Below are 21,197 nucleotides of genomic sequence, written 5' to 3'. Positions count from 1 at the left end.
GGTAATAATTTTCGTGAATAAAAATACTTTATGTAACGCTACTGTTTGTTCACAGCCAACACCTTGTCCACCAATGGATGCGGCGGATGTTTGTGAACCTGTAAGTTAATACTACATTCATAAAAGGTGTTAGAATACGTTCTTGAGTTCCAGATTAATTTTACTAGTATGGATTTTTACGTCAAATGGACAGAACCTTGCTCAGATGTGAAACAAGCAAATATTGTTCAGAGCGAGAGAAATTGTTTAACTTTCAATTTAATTCAAATTTTAATAATTGGCCATTTTCTTCTCTTGAAACCTTAAAAGTATTGTTCAGGAGGATGATAACAACACGTTGATAACGTTAAAATAATTGCAGTTGTGGATAAAAGCAAATCTGAAAATACGAAACTCGTATTTCACATGTTCCGATCTTTTATTATGTGATATAGTAATACATGTAGTCTAATGCAAGTAGGTGCGTACTTTAAAATTTTGCATGCAACGTCAGTGAAGAGGTGTAACGTACTTTTACCTTGTTTATAAAATGTGTGTAAAAGTCGAGCTAGCATGCATAGATCATGTTTCAATTCTAGAAGATTGTGTTCGCAGTTTCACAATGATTTCATGTCAGTTGTTGTCTTGCATAAAAATAAAATAACTCGTTCTATTGTAATACAGTTATTGAATAGATAATGGTTACTCACTGTTGTAAAACCACTTGAATGATGAACGGAGTTATAACAAATTTTCTTGTTCACAGGCACCAGTTTGTCCACCAACGGATGTTTGTGAACTTGTAAGTTAATGCTAAATTCATAAAAGATGTTAGAATATGTTCTTATGTTCTAGATTAATTGTAATAGTAAGAGGTTTCACTGTCTGATATACAGACAGTATTCAACTATGAAATCGTCACAGCTGCAGCCTGGTCTGTATATTGGAAAGAACCAATATTAGCTTTTTACTGCTATGTAAATTGAAGTTAAACTAGAATTTGGCTACTAAAGAAACAGTGAATAGTTTGCAAACTCTTAATAATACTCTTTGTTTTTATCGGTTAAGAGGAATATACAGGGTATTTAGTAAACAGTCTAAAACTGCAAAACTGTTTAAAAATTCCGATATCCGGAGAGACGAACCTTCGTTCCAGCACTTTTTTTCAAGATTATATCACCGACTTGTGGAGAATGGCATGATACATACAAACTAAAGAGGTAGTGTAGTGGTATTGTACATGATGTAGGTACGGAGAAAGTAGGAATTCATGTGGTTCAAAGTGGCCCAGAAACCTGTACCAGAGATGTCGCCAAAGAAATTTGCATTTCCAATTAGAAGGTCATCAACGTAAAAAACGAGCGTTAAAAGAAGAAGTGAACATGGTCCTAGAGTTCAATTATGCCGGAGGTCGCTGGATAGTGATATGGACAGTATGGATTCTTCATAAAGGTTTTGTGGACCGACGAATCATTGTTTACGAGAGAGAATATTTTTAATACAGTTGGCATCACTGAACTGAAAAAATCCCAGGGCGACGTAGCAACAAGTGCCCGAGTTAATGTCTGGGCATATGTATTTGGAGGCCAGTAGATAGATTCATAAATATTTGTAAAGATTCCGACTCGTGAAAGATTTTTACACCACTTTGTACAACACACATTGCCTACTTTGTTGAAGTCGATGACGGCCAAATAGATTCCATAATATTTTAACATGATGGTGCTTCGCCTCACTATACAGATGCAATGCGCGGTTGGTTAAGTTCATCCACCATCCAAGGTGGATTTGATAGGGTGACCCTGTAACCCCTATGGACCTTTTCGTTTGACGAGCGGGAAAACGGAAGTGTATTCCTCCGTCGTGCAATCCGAACAGGAAGTGAAAGAAATAATAACAGCAAGTGTTAATAAATTTGTACGTAAGAAAGGAAGAGGATTTTACATAAAATATATTTTTATAGACTGGTTGACAGAATCTTGTAATGTATTGTAGCAATAATTCATTTATTAGCGTGTCCTTTGGTATATTTTAAGCAATAATACAAGTCAAACAATCTTTTTTTTTACAAAAGCAGTTTTTTACCAGTTTTAGCTTTATATATTAAGTTTTATTGTGAACCTAGCTGATGCCCGCGTACAATTTAAAAAATAGAAGTCGTTATACTACTTGGTAAAAGCACTTATGATGTAATATGATTGTCTCATGAAATGTTTCAAACGTAAGTAGGCATACACTAGGTAGATATCTTTGCTGTGTTCATGGTTAGTTATCAGAGTTTAACGTGGCTCTTATATACTTTTTTACCCATGTAAGAGCATGCTTCAAATTAATTTCCATCGTCACAGCTGAGCCTGCTTTGTAACTCTGTTCAAGAAAATACAAACACATAAATCTCGGAAACCTATTTTAAACCTATTTCGGTTTAATTCGAACCCTTACGATATAGTTCTGGTCTAAGATATTTCCAGTACCGTAGTAGAGTTTGACTGGTGCCACAGTTTAGTTTATCTCTCACCCCCCCCCCCTATAAAAACTATATAAGTAGTAGCTCTTAAATATCTATTTCGATCGAAAAGCGTGTACTTTCGGTCTAAAATACTTCCAGTGCCGTAGTTGAATTTACCTTCTTGTCCCGACGAAGAAAATAAACATACATACGTAGAACTGAGAAGTCTATTACGGCATTGGAAACAATACTGCATAATTCCTATGTACTTCTGGTATAAGGGAAAAACCCTTATTTATTTCTTGCACAATTCCAAAATAATCGATTATAAGGTTTTGCGTAGTGGAAATCCTTTGTTGTTTTACGGAAGTGGAAAAGAATGGATCATCGAGGCATGTTAGTGTTAATTTTTCTGTTTTTCCACAAGCTTTAGTTACAGTTTTCAAGTTTTCTAAATTAAGTGTCGGAAGTCAATCTTGCATAAAAAATGATAATAACTTAAAAAGTGATTTCTATTGTCAACAAAGTCAATAAGGAATAAATGGTAACTCGATGTTGTAAAAGAACTTGAACTGTTTCTCTATTACGGAGTTGTAACACTTTTTCATGTCCACAGCCACCAGCTTGTCCACCAGCTTGTCCACCAGATGTAGAGGATGACGTAAGTTGATAACGCTTTCAATTTAATTTCGATACTGTTATTTTCATTTATTAGAATTATATGTGCATAAATACTGAGATATAACTTTTAAAAGGATAGTGAGGGGAAAGACCCAATGAAAAATTGGTTCTGAAAATAATTAAAAAAATTAAAAAATAATAATTAACCGTAAAATTTAATTAGGTACTCCACTTTTTCCAGCTAAAAATGTAGAAATTGCTTTATTACAACATGCGACATTTTTTTTTTTAAATAAGGTAAGCTTACAGAAATTTTTAATTTTTTATCGATGGACAAAATGGTAAGTCCTTCAGCCCTGACTACAACGCTGTTGAGAGGACTTCTTTACTAGGGACCCATTAGTCCTGGCACAATTATCTGGAAACCATTTCCAGCATTAAACTCCAGAGATTCCTGGCCAATGGCGCAGTGTAGCGGGTACAACGGTTATCGCAAGATAACCGTGTCAAACAACGTCGAGCGTGGCTGCTGCTTGGATGGGTGACCGTTGAGCAATCCTGTCCTTGCAAACAGCTCGCCTGCCAGGCCAGTGGTGGTGGTAGGTTAAGTGTTACAGAGGGCTTCTTAGCCCTAAATTCGCCTGTTAAATTAAAAGATATTTAATTTACTCCTACATTGGTTGGGGCAGCTCTGATACAGAGAATCGACCTTCTGCTTTCTTAGTATTCAGCACCCAATTTCCACGTTCAGAAATACGGAGGCTCACTTATTCTAGCTCATATTTGCATTTTTTTGGTATTTTAAATTTAATATTTGTTGTCTTACATTTGTATCTTTTTATTTTCAATCAAATGTTTCATTTCAGCTCTTTGGGATTCTAAACAAGGACAATAATCAACAACTGTTTCATTTGAATTTGATCAAATTTAATATTTAAAACAACCTTCCTTTTAGTAACGTAAATATTTGCATGACCAAAATATTTTTTACAGGTTTTTATCTTACAGCTTTGTATAGTTCACCAGTTAATTCTTTCCGAGATATTTTCGAAAATTGCGGTCTATTTTGAAACTGATAGTTGATATATTTGGTATTTCTAGAGCCATCACGTTTGGGAAGTTTTTGTACTTATCGAATGAGTTTTATCAAAGTTTCATTGTAATAATCAATAAGTTATTTTAAAGAGATAATTTGCTAGCAAGCATTCGAATTTTTTAACACTAAATAGATCCAAATTATTTTGATTTTCTTTACAGGATTTCTTTAATATAGCATTTAAGACCCACATTATCATAATGACTATGATTTTTTCTAATTAACAATTTGTAGTAGTAGACGATTTATGAGCGAATTGTGAAAGAAGTTCATATAAATTGTAAATTCGTTGTATTTTACTTCCAAAATGATTTATTATTAATTCATATAAAATGAATAATTATTACTATTCGAAATAGAATTTATATTCCATCGAGACAGGTTATATATTAATTATTTACGAATGATGTTATTTTAACAGCGTACTTTATTATTAGAATAAGAGTTTACCATTTATTATTCTAACATAAAGATAACCCTATATTGTGTAGTAATGACATAATAATAATAATAATATATATATTAGGTAAAATTATTTATTGATTAATATAAATATATGGCAGGTTGCACCAGTTCACCGAGTTAGTATAGTAATATAAAAAACGAGAAGTAAATGGTTTTGTTTACAAATGTAATATTTTTTAAAATTTTTATCCAGATTGAATGACGTTCTTATAAAATAATTAACGTTATTTAAATAATAATTTTAAATAACACGTTTAATGTTTAGATATAGTTGTGTAAGAGGAGTTATAAGAGGAGGTAGCTCATTTATATGCCAGTGTGTAACTATTTATAATAAGAAATAAATGTATGACTCAATAGTTTTACATTAACTTTCATTTATGTTTTGCAGGATGATGATGACCTGGGGATCTTGGAGATTGAAGAGATATATGTAAGATCAAAAAGTTTTGAGACCTATACTAATTATAATGGTTTGATAAATGATGTTACAGGTACAATTAGTTATTTGTATAAGCTCTAACTATTAAAAAAAATCACTGTTGTACAAATTTTAAAAATACATCAGTCGTTGCAAAAATTTTCAAAATTAAATTTTGAATTCGTAAAAAGTTCAATTTAAATCATTAAGATCCAAATCACATAGACACTTAAAAAGTGTAACACGTCAGGAAGAAAAGTTAATTTGAGCTATTTTCGGAACTATTAATCTTTATTGCAATATTGTACTAAATAAAGTCCACCAAATCCTATCTTATACATATCCTACAAATATTATCCAACAAATAGCTGAACTAAAAAGTTTTAAAATGTCTGCAAAAGATAAATAATACGTCTAAAGATGGTCTCTCCTCTCAGTGCCTAAAAGTTTGCAGACGTAACGAGTAAATACACTTAGATCATTAACGAACGTAAGTGTCAGTAATACCAACATTGAGACTCTAAATATCCAACCGCAATTGTATGTGGTTAAATTATATCTAAATGACAATTGTAAAAAATATATATATATAACTGCGTAGAAAAATAATGCTATAGTTATTGAACAATATATCGTCAAACAATGCCTTTATGATGACCGTTTTCTGGGGTTTTTACAGACATTGGAAGAAGAGTTCCTGACAGCAGTTACTGAGCCAGTAAGTATAGCCAGTAAGGAAATGTAAGTTGTATTGTAAGTGTAGCAAACAACATTATGATTACATATATTTATACGTAAACAAAATACAATACACTATATCCAGTAACTATTTTTATGCAAAAACAAGTAATTTTTGTGGGGCCAAAGGGGAATCAGATGGTCTTACCTTGCCTAAATCATTTAACTTTAGGAACATTTTTCTTACGAATTATATAAGGTACCATAACCTTTTTTACATTTTTGATGGGGAAAAAATTGGAAAAAACTAAGGATTACTAAAATACCAAAAAAATTAAAATTTGAATTGATAAAAAATACGTAGAAAATGAAAAATATATATATTGAAAACTACATGAATGTTTGTACAAAGTAAGATTAAAACTTGTTTTAAAAGTGGGCTTAGTAAGGAAATATTTCAAAAGATCATGCAAATACATGTTGTGATTAAAAATCGATATTTTTCAGAAGTCGAATTTAAAGTTAAGACATGAGTATTGTGACTAAGTAAATAACCTTTCACACGTTCTATGCATATATGCTTATAAAATAAAACAAATAATACAAATTAAATAGTTTTTGTCTCATTTTAAAGCTGAAGGAGCGCAAAAAATTAAAAAAATCTAAATGTTTGATCCCAACAACCATCTGGCTCTCCTTGTTATTTATCCTTCAATTGACTGTGTAGACTGCTCTCAATAAACTAAAGGTCATTCAAAATTACAAAAAAACACTTGAAGTAATTTTAGTGAACATTATAATATTGAACTCTTTCGTAATAGTAGAAGCAAGCATTTTTTCAATTAGGCCTTAGAACTATCAATTGCCTAAAAGAAATAATTACATATTTGTATTTATTAATAACCTGTGGGTAATGTTGAAGCACTATGTTGTGTAGTATATCTATCGTGTTCTAGTGTAATAAATAAATTTGATACGTTCTTATAAATGTTATACCATACTAGATGCTAACCATTTGCAAACATTTGTAAATTGTAAATGTATTTTTTTTCAGCCTGGAGCCGCTTGTGCACCTGTAAGTAATCTTTTAAGTACCAATATAAAATTGATTAATTATCCAATGAGTTGAGATAAATAAAATAAGTTGCACCAGTACAGGAGGTAGATGGAAGGAATTCGGAGTTCAGGGAGAAATTCAGTAGAGTTTGCAATGTGTGTTTAGGAGCGAGCGGAAGCTAAGTTCCAGCGGTACATCTGAGGCTCCGTTTTTAACTTAGGGATAAAGTTTAAAACTGCGTTAGGAACTCGTCTAAAATTCATAAATACTCATTTTAGAGACATAGTTTTGTGTCTCCATGCTAAAGATTAAACATACGTTTACTAATAGTATTAAATACTTTAGTGCTAGTTGTTTTCAATTTGTATTTAATAAATGTTCAGTAAACTATGCCTTGAGAATATTATGAGTATAAATAAATTATAAGTCATTAGTATTTACACATAATCGTACTTTAAAAATTTCATTAAAATCGAGAACGTAGTTTTACGCTTTATCTTTAGCAAGGAGGATGAGTTAATACGTCTCAAAATACCAACTAATATCTAGGAAATTCTTACTCTCTAATGCGAACAAAATTGCGAAGAAAATAGTATTTTTTTGACATCCGAGCCATTAAGATGCTTAAGAGCGTATATGACTAAGATATGCTGGTATATATTATATCATACATATCATATATGAATAACCGGTGAAAATGATTTTTTTACAAATTTATGATAATGACCCTGTGGTGTAGTTTAAGTCCATAGCAATCCAGACAATGCGTTTTAATTATGAAATGGTTAATTATAGTTATACGAAAGTCTTACAGAAAAATGTTAGGTGTTACATATAAAAATCTTTACAACACAAAATGCAGGATAAAAATTAAAGGAAAGCTTTGTAATACAGTGAAGAACAGTGACTCTTAAAATATGTTTATACTTTGAACTTGAAATATATGCAATAATTTATGTATAAATACAAAAAAACCCTGTGTAACCGTTGTTAGGTAGATATTTCGCTGGAACAATTAATTGTAATGTACACAGAAACCCAGTACCCTTGGTTATATGTTTAGAAACAAAAATGTTTTTAAATATTACTAAAATATAAGATAGTAGACAGAGTCAGGGACCTCGGAGTTATTATGACACCCTCCCTAAGCCCTTACGAACACATAATGCATGTTACAAATAAGGCCTCTTCTATGCTTGGGTTTATTGCCCGAACTTGCAAAGACTTCAGATCCCCCTCTACATTGGCTATCCTCTATAAGACTCTTGTGCGTCCTTTGTTGGAGTACTGTTCCGTTGTTTGGTCTCCATATCAAGCAGGCCACATTGAGCTGCTGAACAGAGTACAGGTGCGTTGCTTAAGACTTCTTGGAGTCAAACTGGGATATAATTATTTTGCAACCCCCGTCGCTGAGATTGAGATGCTATATGGACTGCAACCTCTCCAGGAAAGAAGAAAATATATTGATATTTTATTCCTGTACAGGCTGGTGAACGGTTTCCTCGACTGCCCTCATCTTGTGTCGGATATAGACTTCTCTATACCAAGAGGTACCCGCTCTAAGACACTTTTCTGCAGAAGATTTAGGCCCACATATTATGCATCAAACCATGGAATATGCAGACTTCTAAAACTGGGTAGCGAGGCAGCGCACATCGACTTTTTTCACGATTCGAAATACACCCTGAAAAACAAATTATTAAATGTAAACACCTAACACATGCTTAAACAGATCCACTTACAGTAACTAACAGCTACGATTGTATTAATTATTGATAGTATATTGTTGAGTTTCTAAATTGTATTAATGTTATAGCATTGGTCAACTATTTATTTATCGTTGCTGTTACTGTATTGTTATTATTCCTTGTTATTTATTGTTGTTTTTGTTATTTATATTTATAGTATATCACTCTGTTATTGCCTATGTTGTTCAAGTTAGAGCTTACATAAGACTGTGTATATTGATTATGATTTGTCATCTTGATTGCTAAGGACTTGATTTGTTGAATTACTTTTGTAAAAATGGTGGAACCGTTGAAATAAATAAATAAATAAGCGTACAAGTTTGGATCTGAAACGTAAGAAGCTTGCTTTCCTGTATAATACAGAATGAAATTAAGAATGTATTATAACATAACACATTGTATAATAGTACGTATTCAGTTTTGATTGTTTTAAATTAAAATTTAATTTATTTCTTGTGTATCGTTTACAAACCTTTGTATACTTAATATGTTCGGAGAGGTGGATTGGTGTAGAATCTGTTGATTGTAAGTTTCTTTTGAGTATATTCCTTAGAAAAGAGAAATAACAATGAAATAGTAAAAAAATTCAGGAATGGGATAAAACAACTCCAGAAACATTGGGTAGGTATATAGCCACCTCCAGACCTTTATTGTCGTTTGTTTCTACTAGGAAAGAAGTGTGTGTGCGTACAATGTCAAATGTACCTGTCAACTATTCGGTCTTTCAAGCGGGGCCTGTGTTATATACAAACAGTTACAGTACTATCATTTTAATTTTGTAGTTCAAAAAGACCAATAATATTAAATATGATTTTTCAAAACTTTTTTTCAAACACGTCAACGCAAATTATGTTATATTTATGTCTCTGTATGCATTGGGAACAATGTGCATAACTAACAAACTCCCAAGGTTAAATAAATATATAAATAGATATTTATATTAATTGAGTGGATGATTTCAACACTTGTGATTCACTGATATATTTGTACAAAATCGTATGTTTTTAGTTAGATATTGTTTATATTATACCTTTTTATTTTAATGTTCATGAATTGTTCTAAAATGGAATTAAATAATTAAAAGTTATGGAAATTTACATAATTAAAGGTCGGGGGTGTTAGAAAAAATGGGGAAAAAGGCCGGCACTTAGTTGACAAGAGTTCTATATATGCGACGAAATTTCCATGATTTATTAAAAATACACAAAGGCAGAAGATAAAAGAGTGTTTCTCTTGTATTTATATGGTATTTTATCTCTGAATGGATCCAAGGGATACAGCTCTAAACATGCGACAAAAGTTTATATGGTGTCTATGTATAGTATTTGTCAATTGGGTCCTCTCTGTTAAAGTGATAGTCTTTTATTACTGAGAGCCTATCATTATGAGGGAATTTTTGAATTCTTCTACTTTTTGATAGTAGGATACAAATCCAACGTAAAAATAATTTTGAAATTCGTTTTGCAGGAGGAGGATTTAGATTACTTTGAAGTAGACGATGCTGATGATCCCACATTTGTAAGTGTGATATTTTTCTAATATTATTTTGTGAGTTTGATTTATGAAAGTTGGATAACAGTTGAGTACTTGGTAGTTTAAGTGAACGATATCAAGGTTATCTTTCATTCAGATGTCCACTAAACTGCAGAGATTTCCCATGCCTTCAGCAAAGAATCTTACCTGTGTTGGAAGATTTCGCAAGCACTTGTGTCAGCGATGATCTTTGGAAAAAATACCCATTTCATAAACTCATCCACAGACACTTTACCAGACTCTAAATTTGATTCCTCTATCAGGGTTGTCATTTAACGTTCGACTATGCACGAAGAAATGTTCCTAAACATCAATTTGATAATTTTATTAAATACAACCGTTAATGATGGTAAAACAAATATTCATCTTAGCACCTCATCCAGTTCTTTGGAAAATACAAGGACATCCTTCCGAAAAGTGCTTCGGTTTAGGTTCGATTAGGGATAGTGAAATGCTTAAAATATAATGGATATCCGTAACGACCAATGAAAGAAACTGTCCTCTCGGACACGATCCTACGTCCGGAAAATTGTATTCTTCAACGAGAGTGGGCGCTCTAGATACGTAAGATTTACTTTTAGGCCATCCTTATATGAAAAATTGTGCTTGAAAAATATGGAGATATAATAATTTGATATTTCCTTTCCTTGCGTTATACGTAGGATGGATTCGAGTGAAATTTTGTTTATAAAACAAACTTTATTACCTTTATTGTAGTATATACCTACTCAGATTTGACATGTTCTTTTGGTAATTGTTTCAGGCTTACGACCCACATGTTGGAGAAAATTTTGATCAATTTCAATTGCGTGTGAATGAACCCAGAAGGGTAACTGCAGACGAATGCGTAAGTTATCTGCTATTTAGTTTTGGTAACCATTATTCGATATGGAAGAGATGCCTCTTCTAACAATAATTTTAGATTTTGCATGATTAAAATTAAATGTACAAGAACAGGTTACAAGTGGCTAAGAAAATTTAATATATTTTTCATAATTATTTGTTAAAATTCTATGTTTGGTGAAAGTAGGTATTTGGCCTTCTCTTTTGCCGATGGCCTATAGAAATAAACAAATAAATAAAATTGCGCTGAACTGTCCTAAGAGATCAGGTTGTATCAAACTCTTCACCATATAATAATATGTTGAGGAAGAATATAAAAATCACAAGGTCAACATCAGCATCGTAGGGGGTTACACGATTAATTGCCCAAGAACAAAAACATCATGATCAAGGCAAGAGGGCTAAAGAACAATAAAATAGGTAGTCTTAAAGAACGGTAGTCCTGCAAAAGTAAAACATGTTTATTTATTTTACATCCATACATCATACAGTTTGTAGCAGTAGTCCAAAATTTTCCCGTTCCAGAGCCTAACTGGAAAGACTTCAGGAGGCAGGCGAGCAAAAAAAATGTATTTAAAGACCATATAATATGGTTAGATATTAACTTACAAGAACTGAAAATTTTACAGTAACTCCAGCCAATGTTGTAGTTTAAAAAACTCACACTTTCATTCAAAATATATTAATCTAGTATTAATTAATATTAATGTTCTTTAAATAACATTATACACTGATTCATATTAAGCCACCTCTTGTCTTTCTTGTATATGTGAGATATTGTACAATTGTTTTTTTTCAACAATGTGAGTCCGTCTTTATTTGAATTTAGACTGTTATATCACCAACGTAGATTTCAGTTGTTCATAAGAGAGGATTGCTCTATACACGGATTAAAAAAAGCCATTTGTTTGATTAGTAAATTGACAGGTATGTGTTGATATAAAAACTGAAAATATTCTACTAACGAAGTGTTTTTTTTTCTCTTGGAGCAATCAATTAAAGATCCAAAACAAATACTGGACTGTTAAATTATCAACCAATACAATTAAATAATAAACCTAGCTTACTAAATACACTTTAAACCTAATTTTAAAACATCAATTTCTCAATTCAGTTCAGTTAGTGCTAAAGTTCTCAAGGAGATTTGTAATTTTAACTTTAGTATAACTTTTAGGACCTTAGCAGTATATATTTTTTCGAATGCTGATGTATCAAATAGAAGTCAGCAAAGCGAGCTATAATTCCTTTCTTAGTTTCAAAATGGTATCAAGTGCACATATGATTATAAAGGAAACAGGGATTTTTCCGGACATTTGCCATCGTTAAGTGAAACAAGAAAACAGTAACACTACGTTTCGAGATCTGCAATCTGATCTCTTCTTCAGGTAAAGAACTAACCTAATACATAATTACAAACTAGGTTAAAATAAACAAATCTTACTAAAGCGTTGTGGCACGCCTGAGTCAGGAATCACAACCTACATGTTGTATGTCAACTTCACTAACACTAAAGACATGCACTTAATAAAAAAACTATACAAAACACCAATCATTAAACTAAACTACGGAATACAGGTCACAATATGTCTTCACTCGTCTACTAACCATTTACGACTGACCAGGGGGGGTAGCCAATGGTAATCGTGACGGCCGGTCTAAAACAAGATGGCGGAAATACAAGGGAAGGGGAACAGGAATGGGCCCTTTCGTTATTGTTGGTTCATGCGAGATGAACTTCTTAAAACCATATTGTGACTCCGCATTGGTTTATTGCAAATATCCGATCCGTTTGATACTTTTGGTATTCTCTTTAGTTCATTTTTTAGAATTGGCAACCAAAGCGGCCTAATCTCGACTGATGGTTGACTGATTGGTTGGTCTGCCAATTTAATGTATGTTGCCTCAATTAATTTCCTTTTGAAGAAATGTGGTTCCCGATGTATTATGTGGGCTTCATCCCAATTTCATATGATGGTCTTCGGACCAACAATGGTGTGCAATTTTTGACTTTTCTGTGAGACCCTTTCTCGTGTTTTCTTTGTGTTCTTTTATCCTTATGTTTTAGCGGTCTTTTTGTCTCGCCTATGTATTCCCTATTGCAGCTACATTTTATAACTGTAAAACACAGTTTTTGGAATCCTGTGTGCCATTTTTTTGGTTTTGTTTTTTACGAGACTTTGTCTAAGAGTGTTGTGTGTTTTAAAACGCGGTTCTAATGTTGTACTTTCTACCTACTCTTCTAATTTTCTCCGATAATCCCGGCACATAAGGGATTGACATAAACGCAAATTTATCACAATCTGTTTTTTTTCTGACTCAGGAATGATTCTTCTGGTTCGTTTGCACTTTATTAATTACTAATTGAGGGTATCCATTGCTTCTGAGATCCGATTCCAATTTTCTTAAATTCTTCTTTTAGTCCATCTTTATCTGAGCACAAGCTCTTTGCTCTATCAAACAACGAGTAGGCTACTCCTTCTTTGACAGATTTTTGATGGTTGGATTGATAATTTAAATATTTTCCTGTGTGTGTTATCTTTCGAAAATGAAGCGGAAATATCAGTATTATCCAAGGGTTTTTTAAACTTTTCTGTGGCACAAAAATCGGTAAAGGCACTGGATTTCGTAACTGGAATTGAGTCGGCTGTTTCACAGTTACCTGAGGAACAGGGTGACCGCTTCCGCTGCGAGGCCAGTCTTTTACTCAGAAAAATTCCTCCCACAAAACCCAATTTAACAATAGAGGAGAAAAAGGCCAGGTCGATCCTTGGGAAAGATGACACGGTCAAAATCTTACCTGCCGACAAAGGCAACGCTACTGTGGTACTTGACTCAGTAAGCGTATAAAGAAAAGATTGCGGAAACTTTAAATACTGGCAAATATACAGTTTTAAATAAAGACCCGACTGATTCATTTGAACGCAAAGTAGCAAACACCTTAAGAAAACATAAAGAATTTTTTTCAGATAAATTTAGATCTAAATTAACTCATCACCACTCCAAAATCCCCATATGTATGGCCTTCCCAAAATCCACAAACCTACCATCCCTCTCCGGCCCATCATTAGTTCTCGTGATTCACCTTGCAGGGAATTGTCTAAAGTCCTCTTGGACATCTTAACACCATTGGTAGGAAAAACTGACCTCTTTCATCAAAAAATTCCAGGGATTTCGTAGAAAAGTCAAAATCCCTAAAGTTGACTGAAACTGACAAACTGGTAAGTTTTTGATGTCGAAAGTCTATTTACAAATGTACCAGTTCCAGAAACTCTCGGAATTATTAAATCACGTCTCAAAGAAGACCAAACATTAAAGGATAGAACTAAACTTCCCGTGCCAGTTAATTATGGAACTGTTAGAACTATGCACTCAATGCAATTATTTTGAGTTAGAGGGTAAAATTTACCGTCAAGATGAGGGGATGGCAATGGGTTCTCCACTGTCTCCTATTTTCGCCCAATATCTTTATGGAGGAATTCGAGCGAAAAGCTTTGGCTTCAGCTCAGTTCAAACCGAAGATTTGGTGGTGGAGGTATGTGGATGATTACCTTTGTTATTTTTTCTCATGGAGACATTGAATTAAATAATTTTTGAATCACATTAATAGTATTTCTCCTTCCATCCGCCTCACAATGGAAGTGGAAGTCCCAAAACAAGCTTCCCTTTTTGGATTAATGTGTGTGTATTAAGAGATAGGGATGTCCTTAAGACAACTGTTTTTCGAAAGATAACACACACAGGAAAATATTTAAATTATCAATCCAACCATCAAAAATCTGTCAAAGAAGGAAGTAGCCTACTCGTTGTTTGATAGAGCAAAGAGCTTGTGCTCAGATAAAGATGGACTAAAAGAAGAATTTAAGAAAATTGAATCGGATCTCAGAAGCAATGGATACCCTCAATTAGTAATTAATAAGTGCAAACGAACCAGAAGAATCATTCCTGAGTCAGAAAAAACAGAATTGTGATAAATTTGCGTTTATGTCAATCCCTTATGTGCCGGGATTATCGGAGAAAATTAGAAGAGTAGGTAGAAAGTACAACATTAGAACCGCGTTTAAAAACACACAACACTCTTAGACAAAGTCTCGTAAAAACAAAACCAAAAATGGCACACAGGATTCCAAAAACTGTGTTTACAGTATAAAATGTAGCTGCAATAGGGAATACATAGGCGAGACAAAAAAAGACCGCTAAACATAAGGATAAAAGAACACAAAGAAAACACGAGAAAGGGTCTCACAGAAAAGTCAAAAATTGCACACCATTGTTGGTCCGAAGACCATCATATGAATTGGGATTGAAGCCCACATAATACATCGGGAACCACATTTCTTCAAAAGGAAATTAATTGAGGCAACATACATTAAATTGGCAGACCAACCAATCAGTTCAACCATCAGTCGAGATTAGGCCGCTTTGGTTGCCAATTCTAAAAAAATGAACTAAAAGAGAATACCAAAAGTATCAAACGGATCGGATATTTGCAATAAACCAATGCGGAGTCACAATATGGTTTTAAGAAGTTCATCTCGCATGAACCAACAATAACGAAAGGGCCCATTCCTGTTCCCCTTCCCTTGTATTTCCGCCATCTTGTTTTAGCCGGCCGTCACGATTATACCCATTGGCTACCCCCTCTGGTCAGTCGTAAATGGTTAGTAGACGAGTGAAGACATATTGTGACCTGTATTCCGTAGTTTAGTTTAATGATTGGTGTTTTGTATAGTTTTTTTATTAAGTGCATGTCTTTAGTGTTAGTGAAGTTGACATACAACATGTAGGTTGTGATTCCTGACTCAGGCGCTGCCACAACGCTTTAGTAAGATTTGTTTATTTTAACCTAGTTTGTAATTATGTATTAGGTTAGTTCTTTACCTGAAGAAGAGATCAGATTGCAGATCTCGAAACGTAGTGTTACTGTTTTCTTGTTTCACTTAACGATGGCAAATGTCCGGAAAAATCCTGTTTCCTTCACAATCCTTCCATCGTCAAAAATAACCTTCAAAACAAAGAAATGATTATAAAGTTTTACTATTAAGCCTTTTGAGATTTTAAAAGTGGTTCCAAATTGTCCTGAGTGCTAGTTTGTCTCTAAAAACTGTTACAATATATTTTAAAAAAAATCGTAAATATCACATGTCACTTTGGAGTTTGAAGTTTAAAAAACGTGTTGAGAGGTAGATTTACCGCGAGTATAAGCTATCACAACTAGTGATCGTCTGACTAATCTTCTTTAACTGGATTAATATAATTCAAATGGGATTTAGTTACCAACTATTCTTTATTATTTTAAAACCAGTTAGTGTTTTGGCACATTGTTATATTCGTACTTTCACATGCCGTACTTATCTGCAATGTTTTATTCACCATTCCAGGCATTCAGAGATCTAGAAATGAATGTTTCTGAATTGCCATCGAAACGTATGGCTCTGCGGAGTAGAAAATACAAGTACGAGGACTGTCTGAAACCTCGCGCTCCACCTCGTCAACAGTGCCCTCCACCGGAGGAACCTCCTTGTCCTCCAGAGCCGCCTTGCCCACCAACGCCTCCTCCGCCTAGTCCACCTGCACCCCCTCCAAAACAAACTCAGCAAAAAAAGACTTCCAAAGCTAGGACTAGGAAGTCTCTGTGCCCCCCAAAGGAGAGGGTATCCCTTTTACCTCCTTATATGCAGGCTAGAAAAGCAGCTGCAGAGTCCACCGCAGGTCCTTCGAGAGCCACTGGCCAAAAACTAACGAGCGGTCAAGGACGAGGACTGGTTCGCCCTAAGAGTCAACATGGTGCTGCGGGAACTTCAAGAGGTACTGGAATACCGACCGGTAGGGGAACCGGACTTAGAAGACCAACTACTGGAAATAATTGTAGGGAAGAAAGACGACCAATGACAGGCCATGACGTAGATATGGATTTAGTCAGAGGTAACATAGCTCCACCTGGAGCTGCACCACCAAATCCGTTTTGTCCTCCAGAAAAACGACCTTCGGTATGTATTTTTAATATATATAATAGTTTTTCTTTAACTATAATTTTCGTGAGTCCATTGCTTTATAAAACATTTGCTAGTAAGTTATTTGTTTGAATTTTCAGTTTAATTTAACAAATAAGTTATACTATCAGAAACATCAATAGACTTATACTTTTCCTCATATAAATACTGTGGTTTTAACAGTCAGTTTTAACTTGTATCGGATAATAATGGCCAGATAAAATTGATGCGATCATCTTCAGATCAGATTGTCATCTGGAAATAAAATACTGCTACGGGTGCACAGCACAGCGAAGTTGAAATAATTGTTAGTTTTACTTCTGTACAAGAAATGCTCAAAATCTTTATCCCAAACAATATAATATTTAAAATAATAGTTATTTTGCAATGGAACAAATTTATAAATACATTTAAATTTACTTTAAATGTCTATGACTTCTATTAATTTATAACATTTGTGTCGTCAGTGATTGGTATTTTTCATTATATTGCAAATGTAGTGAAAAAAAAGAATAATATATAGAAATTATAGCTTTCGTACATTAAGTGCACTTCAGGTTTTTATAAAACTCTTGCATTGTACATTAAATAGCTTATAAAGAATTTAAAACAAATTTATTATTATGAATCAATACAAAAAATATGTTGGTAGGAGACATCATCGGTGAATAGTATCTCCAAATAACATGCGTTCAGGTGCTATCATTAATATTTGGGCTTTGATTGACATACTTTGTTAATGATGAAACTGTTTAATTTGAAAGGATTTCTGTTAGATTGATAGGTTGATTTGTGCACTCGTTTTCAAATGTTTTTGTTTAATTTCGGAATCCTTATCTTTATTTTTATTGTTTTATTCTGCACTGATACACAAAGGAAACAACTTAAACACGTTCAAATTATGAGTAGGTCCATAATATCTCTGGATAGAATTTTGATTTTAAAATTTAAAACAAATTCGCTCAGCTTTTTTTTTAATCCGGTTGCACCGTGAATTATGCTGAATAATGTAGGCATTTAAATATTCAATGTTTAAGAAAAAAACTGAATACATGCTATGGAAGTGTAATGCTTTATTCATAAACACCTAGCAATATTATTAGTGAATGGCAATGATCTAGCATAGGGGAGGGTACTATATATGTTTTAAAAATCTTATTTAAATCATTGACTTAAAATGTTTCACAAACATAAGAGTGGATGGCTATTCTGACGATCAAACAAAACGAGAGTTCGCTGGAAATTCGTTTTCATTGGCCTTAATTAGTTGTTACATACTTGACTTAAAATAAAAACTTATCCATAACATAAAAATAGTAAATGTCCAAGGAGTCATGTTCCATTACCGACCTAAACGACCGTTATACACTGGGGTATAATATACAATACAAGATAACCGACTAGTGTGTATCTAAGGTGATGATTTAGCTATATTTAAACTGCTACAGTTCACAAGGTGTTGTCATACACTTTATCATTGTATGACACAAAACGGAATAGACAATAATGCAACATTGTATGTGGAAACTACGCACTACACTGTATGCAGTGACAAACGTACACTCTGGGTACCATAAAAATGATCTGAGATTGTCACACGCTTAAACTGTAAGATTACATTTTTCGGATTAAGAATGTACCTTAAGTGGATATCTAGCACATATTTTATAATATATGCCGGTGATTCGCATCATATCACATATTGCATAATTTAAATAAAGTACGAGTGATACATTGGAATAACTTTAGTGTTTATTCACATATCAATTTATCCTAAGGTACAATGGTTTAACGTGATCCTAATGAATTACTGTATTCAAAATTTAAGGAATCCTAAATAAATTGAATATTTATAGGTGGTTGTGTTTTTTTATTTTCTCTTGTAACATAACGAAATGTACATTACAGAACTCCATATTTGCTGGTTACAAAAGTGTTGACACTATTCAAATTCGACACTGTAAATCAGGACTTTGTAAGCTCAATAATGTTGACGTTGACACGGTTCTCTACATTGAGACGACAGACACTATTAAACGCTTTCCCAAAAATCTGTTATTCAAAGACATAATTTCCAATAAAATTAGTTAACAAATAAAGCAACTGTATAGTTTCGTGCAAAGCTTCACGACTAGCTCTTTAACCCTCTTTTAAAGCATTTACTACCTAAACTCACAACTTTCGATTATTGCACAACCTGTATTTATGAGTGGAAATTAGAAATAATGCTTTTCATGCTTTCACTTTACGCTCGAAAGGAAACAAAATATTATGCCTATTTGTTTCTTCAGCCTGAGAAAATTACTATGAAGATTCACTTCCAATTTTAGATTGCATTATCAATAAAGACTCTTACATTTGTTGTGTAAGCTTGATAAATTGTATTAGGCAGCATATTGTCTTTCTGAGGGAAGAGAATATCTTATGGGGCAGGAATAATAATTTGTATGAAATATTTGTAATACACGGCAATAATTAATTATGACAGAAGATGTGAAAGTGATATACAAAAGAGAGAACTGTCAGAGGTCATCTCTCATTTCCACGATTGTTACCAAGATAGATTATGTTATATTTCGAAAAGAACCGAGTAATCATTAATATTTTTGTTGAATTATTCACAATCCGTTTGGATTGTTCAAAGTGAGTAAACGGCCCAGAAATGTTTGTAAAATGAGAGATGACTTTGCAGGCTAAGTGTGGGTATACTAAGTCTTCATGAAACATTTTAGTACAGTTTAGACAGTAGTATATTGATGAATAAAACAAATTTGAACATTAAACTTGAATATTTTAAATATTTGTTTGCTTTTAAAGTATTATTTGATTTTACGGTTTCATACTTGCATATGATATTACGTACAATAATCTATCACATAATTACATTAGTACTTATTAAATTTATTATTAAAATAACTACATACAATTTTAATCACTTTGAATTTGTTTCAGCGTATCAGCCAGTTAGCGCAGGTGAGTGATAAAATCTACTTTACTAAATATTGTTGTGGAGAACCACCTTCAATTAAACGTTTTTTTTTAACTGAGAAAAATGGTGTATGTCCGTTTAAGAGTTGAGTGAAAGGTCGGAACAGTACGTGATGGGCTGAAGCTCAACCAATCGGCGAATAATATGACCACATCCCACGTCACTGGCTCTGCCAGTTTCAGTTAATAGCTTTGTTTGACGATGGCCCTCCTTATTATGAAGGCCGGAATATCTGTAGATAATAAATAGGTTATCAGTTGTTGACGTGTGTGAATCGGAAATCTAAGAATATGGTCACATTAAATTTCTTCCCTAAAGTCACTAGCACCTAGTACTTGAATGATAGATGAAGTCTGCTTTATAATTGCCACCTTGACTAAAAACCAGTGCAGTATACGATATCCCGAGTGTCACCGCTCACCCTCATCCTACTGTGTCAATATAACTGGATCGCTAAACCCCTTCAATAAAACATATTTGTTATCCTCCAAATACACTACATAATATAATATATCTGATGGAAGTTTGACTAAACCTGATACAGTTGTCGCTGTCACAAATCTTCAGATGTCTTTGACTATTACTTTTATGAAAATGGTACCTGGTACGTCTAATTTTTGAGGAAAGTTGAACCTTCTATACTTTATTTAATATTACTGTATAATAGATTAAATGTTACTACTATGGTACTTTTGCAACAACTGACATAGAGACATGTCCAATAATACGTTGATGTACGAGTATCTGATCTCGCCTATTAACTCAAAAATTAATGATAATTTATGGTGGGAAATGGAGGTTGTGTTCTTCATTCGCAATGCTGCAAATTTTGGAGGAGGGCTATGCGAATCACATTTTGAAGAAGACCTAGTTGTTGCGATTAGTATTTAGTCGAATATATCGACGTTAATTTCTTTTTTCTCATGAAATTTTTAACCGAGGACAAGATTTTAAAAACTCAATAGCTTGGTTTTAGTACAGTATGTTTAAGCCAAATCTATTTCCCCGAGTATTTAGGTGATGATCAAAATCTCAGCCGTAAATGATATTGGCGCAACTGTAATTCAACCCTAGGGTGGTATGCTAATTTTGTTGTGGTATTCCACTCTGTTTCTTGTTTGCCACTTTATTCAGTGATTCGACTCTATAATAGTTTGTAATAATAATGTTTTTTGTTTCAGCCCAAGCGACGTTGTTAACGAAAAAAGAAAAGAAAAGATCCACATTTGCAGTCATCCGTAGTTGGCCGTTACACAGTGAAGTAATATTATGCATACAGAATAAAACTATCAAAGTTATACAACTTTATGGTACTAAATTCTATTGAC

At 33.2% G+C, this 21,197-nt stretch overlaps 1 protein-coding gene across 2 annotated transcripts in view; it reads left to right on the top strand.

Annotated features, from left to right (window-relative positions):
• The window catches only part of LOC124361843 (histone-lysine N-methyltransferase 2B-like), a 44,860-nt gene extending 23,673 nt beyond the window's left edge, over positions 1–21,187 (top strand). Inside the window, exons 14-24 of one of the 2 annotated variants that reach the window (XM_046815864.1) lie at positions 56–100; positions 746–780; positions 3,056–3,089; positions 5,002–5,043; positions 5,711–5,749; positions 6,764–6,784; positions 9,982–10,032; positions 10,811–10,894; positions 16,269–16,877; positions 19,833–19,853; positions 21,051–21,187. In XM_046815864.1, the coding sequence (XP_046671820.1) occupies positions 56–100; positions 746–780; positions 3,056–3,089; positions 5,002–5,043; positions 5,711–5,749; positions 6,764–6,784; positions 9,982–10,032; positions 10,811–10,894; positions 16,269–16,877; positions 19,833–19,853; positions 21,051–21,068 (999 nt within the window). In that variant the 3' untranslated portion in view covers positions 21,069–21,187. Of the gene's footprint in view, positions 1–55; positions 101–745; positions 782–3,044; positions 3,090–5,001; positions 5,044–5,710; positions 5,750–6,763; positions 6,785–9,981; positions 10,033–10,810; positions 10,895–16,268; positions 16,878–19,832; positions 19,854–21,050 lie in introns of both variants that reach the window. The other variant, XM_046815863.1, reaches the window with a different exon arrangement.
• The last annotated feature ends 10 nt before the right edge of the window (positions 21,188–21,197 follow it).

This window comes from Homalodisca vitripennis, chromosome 5 (genome assembly GCF_021130785.1).
Source record: "Homalodisca vitripennis isolate AUS2020 chromosome 5, UT_GWSS_2.1, whole genome shotgun sequence".
Lineage (NCBI taxonomy): Eukaryota > Metazoa > Arthropoda > Insecta > Hemiptera > Cicadellidae > Homalodisca > Homalodisca vitripennis.
The sequence above is the reverse complement of the archived record's forward strand: the minus strand, read 5'-3'. Positions and strand labels throughout refer to the sequence as shown.